Consider the following 4,001-nt stretch of genomic DNA (forward strand, 5'->3'; position numbering starts at 1 on the left):
AAGGAGAGATCGGGACGAGAGATATTTGAAAGGAAAGAAGGAGCAAACCACACCAGAGCACCCGCCAACCACTCACTTGGCAGCACGAAAAGCAAACATTTTTGTAGTGTTTGACGACTTTAACAGTTAAAAAAATTCTGATTATGATATTTCAGACCATGGGGATCCTGATTTCAATGTAAATGAGCATCAAAGCGCTGATTCTGATAGAGAATGTTCTAGATCTAGATTAGGCTTTCAAATGCAAAATTCCGCTTTATCTGAAGCCGTTTTTTTTTTTTCATACTGAAGTGGATTACACAGCTAATACATAGGATTATCACATTGATTACCTGCCTGTTCATGAGTTTGCACTTTTTATTCATTTTGAAACGCAAAACACAACAAAAAAACACACACAAGGTTGAATTTTTTTGGGTGCTTTGTTGGTTGTTTTTTTTATACAAGACATTGCGTCAAAAAATTTGACAAATGTTACCACATTTTCAAAAAATCATTTCTAAAAAACTTTAGAGGATACTGTCTTTCTGGGGTTTTTTGTGTCCTATTGGGCTTGTTTAGATCTGTTACGTGTGTAAAAATGGTGGTTGTATGTCTTTGGGAAGAGTGTTTGAAATATTGAAATACCCCAAAAATGCCAGTCTCCAGTGCATGTAGACCAGAAAAAGACCCAGTCTCCAGTGAGTGAAACTGTCTTGGTAAAAGTAGGCTCCTCATTACCGATCGAACTGGAAAGCGTTGCTCATCATTTTTCTCATTCTCAATCTGTCAATTTCAAATCCTCTCAAATTTCAAATTCAAGTCAATAAACTGATCTTGGACAATGGCCGAAAAAAGAATAATCTGTGTTCCACCCCAATCTTTGTTGCTTCCCTTGATTCTCTGACAAAGCCAATGCCATAATGAAAATACTGTTCATGTATCCCTCGAATCACGGATCCCTCGAACTACCGAGACTGTCCCGACGAATTCGAGCTATCTGTATTATACTTGTAACTGTATATTTCGGTTGCCTGTTCCCTGAAGCCCTTTTTTGGACATGTTCATACCCAACCCTCTTTCCCATGTTTATGGTACTTTAACTTCCTTCACTAAATTTGGACAGGAAAAGAAGACGTTCCCGTTCCTCTTCTTCTGATGATGATGAATACAACTCTAGACGAAGGAGAAGTGCCTCTAGGTAATTTCGTAGGCTAAATTATAGCTCAAATTGTTTTTCAGCTGGAAAAAGACAGCATTCTGTGCAGTGCACCACAAGAATTTTAACACAGTTAAGCCCTTTGGGCATGTTCACTCCCTCTTTCCCATTTTTCTAGTTTGTGCTGAGTTATCTAATGCTCTTGATTAAGGGGGGGGGGGGCATCCCAAAAGTCCCGTTTCAGCTTAAAACAATGGATTTTAAGTTGTAGGCATTTTTAGCTTTTTATTCCTCTCTTACAACTATTTCATCGCTTGAGATCCCCCTAACCTTATTTCTTCCCATACCGGGCTTGTTTGTCAGTACCATTTCCTCGTAAAGTCAATCTTTTATTTTTCTTTATCGCCCGTTTTCTTGAAACGTGGTTTTTCTATATACTCCACCATTTTTCATCTAATGTGTATGAAATTTTCACAGAATGAAGAAAAGATGTAATACTAGAAGTCTGTGTGACGAATTTTTGATATATGGAATAGTTTTTTGTTGGTGGTGTTTGGAGTGGATTTTCACGGATTTTTTGCAAACGTGAATACTACTACTACTTCAGGAGAAAAATTCATTAACTCCCAGCAGTTCATGCAGTACTATATCGTATAATGGCTGTTGATGTGGTATTTCGCCCATAAAATACATTTACTTTTATAAAGAAAGATTTTGTAAGGTATTTCTATCAAACAAAAACGACTAAATAGACAAAAAAATATAAAATAGGTCTTAAAATTGATGGTTGGATTATAAAAAGTTCTCGCTCTGAAAACTCCAGTTTCAAGGGCAATGACTGAGAATTTGTAGAAATCACAAAAGCGGCCGTAATTTCTTTATTTTTCAACAGAATAAAGTGTCTTTTACACACATTACATGCAAAATTGAATGTACTTTCTCATCAACTTAATGTAGATTCTAAATTGTATTTTTTTTCTCCTTTGTGATTGTTTTGGCAGTCCGATGTCTGTTTCTGCATTTATTTTTAGTAGACGAAAAATATGTCACACCTCAAGAAAGCTCGACAAATATGAAATCTATTGGCTAGGTCTGAAAGACCATCTAATTCCCTTTCCATTGATATATAATACAATCTGGGTACCCCGTTCGATGAAAGGACTCAAAAGAATCGACCGTTAAGTCATTGTGGAACCAGTATGCACTGTATGAGAACGGAACTCTCACCTGTTTAGAATGGCGTTTAAGTTAACAAACTTTCCCAAGATAAGATCTAAACGAAACTAATGAAAAACTGAAAATTAAACTACAGTGACTTCAGACTCCATGTTATTACTGTGCACCCTTTAAATGATTCTGTACCACCGTTAATTTGGTCAAATTCGAAAGTTCAGTGGTTGGGAAGTTTTAGGCAGCCAAAGGGACGAACTTTCACAAATTTTATATGTATAGATGCCTATCTGGAGTTAACTGATTATTGCATGAGGCTTGAGGGTATGGAGGACCCCTGAAACATAAATGAAAAAAGCCAAAATGGGCAAAACTGCAGGGAGTTAAACATTTTCTAGTACGTGTAGGAAAAATTCATCATACAGATTTGTAGATCCATTGTTTGCCAAGATGCGGGCAAAAAAAAAGATAATTTATTTTCAAGAAAAATAAGTGCAGTATTAATTAAGTAAGACATGTCTACAAAATCCAATACAGCCGCTGTATCAATGGAAACAACTTTTTTTTCTCAAATTTGATTGTTATATGTGTGAAATTTGGTAACATTTGATCCCCTAATAAGCGAGATAGCCTTCAACCCCCACCCCATCCCCCCAAGGCGAGATTGTTCTTAGAATACCACTAAAATAAAACTTTTGTTTCATGTTTCTATGACAGACGTGGCAAATCAGTGTTGAAATCTCATGGCAAGACCCGGAGGAAGAAAAAGAGGTAAGTGTCTAATTCCATAAAATGCTGTCAAGTTCACCTGATCATTATAAAATTACAAGCCCTTTAAAGAAAAATACTTTTACACACTACTTGGGAGCCTGAGGTTGAGAATAAGCTTTATCCTTTTTTTTTTCAATATCCAAAGGTTGGCATCTCAGCTTGAGAATGTGTTGCACAAGGCTCAACACTTTCACCAACAAACGGTAAGAAATAAAAGTGCAAAAGGTAATTTTTTACTTTATCCCCTGTCTCATGCTCAAGTAGTGTGTGCAGACCTGCCACTCATCCCGATTTAATCGGGATATCCCGATTTTTTGCCCCAAATCTCAAGCATCCCGATTTTCCCAAATTCGGTCGCCGGTATCCTGATTTTTTGTCGTTGCATCTGTTGCGTCCTATTCTTAGAAAAAATACAAAAAGTTCTGCAATCTCTTTTTCTTGGAAGCACCGATTGGACTTTTTATGGGCAGGAATTTGGAACGCTACTTTCTAAAGCATCTATGCCGATTCTAGTAGATGACTCACGCACGTTATTTCAACTAAAACCAACGCAGTATCAATTTTGAATTCCGACTTGGATACGCTCAAGATCTACTTTCGCTTTTAATACTTTCATAACCGAGAATTCTCCGATGGTGTCCTGTTCTGAGTACTGTAACAATTATGACATGGGCCTAAGAATAATCTATTTGTTGTTCTGCTGTCGCTTTAAAAGCAAGCTTTGTCTGAGTTCTGGTTAGTCGGGCCCATCATCAAGACCTTGAAACTTTCAAACGTTCTTTCGCTTCACGTGACATGACCTCGTACGTGTGAGTAGCGCGTGTGTCGGGGACCGTCGGCTGTCGGGGTCAACAAAGTTCATTCACACCGGTCGCGTTGGTCGAGGTGTTTCTCGGGACCCAGTGTGGACGACCAGGGGGGT

General features: G+C 37.8%; 1 protein-coding gene across 2 annotated transcripts in view; it reads left to right on the plus strand.

The window, feature by feature from the left end:
* LOC101847266 overlaps positions 1 to 4,001 on the plus strand; it is a 35,505-nt gene that overhangs the window by 17,469 nt on the left and 14,035 nt on the right. For both annotated transcript variants that reach the window (XM_005100432.3, XM_005100433.3), the window contains exons 6-7: positions 1,106 to 1,180; positions 3,026 to 3,079. In XM_005100432.3, the coding sequence (XP_005100489.1) occupies positions 1,106 to 1,180; positions 3,026 to 3,079 (129 nt within the window). The remainder of the gene's footprint in view (positions 1 to 1,105; positions 1,181 to 3,025; positions 3,080 to 4,001) is intronic.

Source organism: Aplysia californica, unplaced genomic scaffold, assembly GCF_000002075.1.
Source record: "Aplysia californica isolate F4 #8 unplaced genomic scaffold, AplCal3.0 scaffold00247, whole genome shotgun sequence".
Classification (NCBI taxonomy): Eukaryota; Metazoa; Mollusca; class Gastropoda; order Aplysiida; family Aplysiidae; genus Aplysia; species Aplysia californica.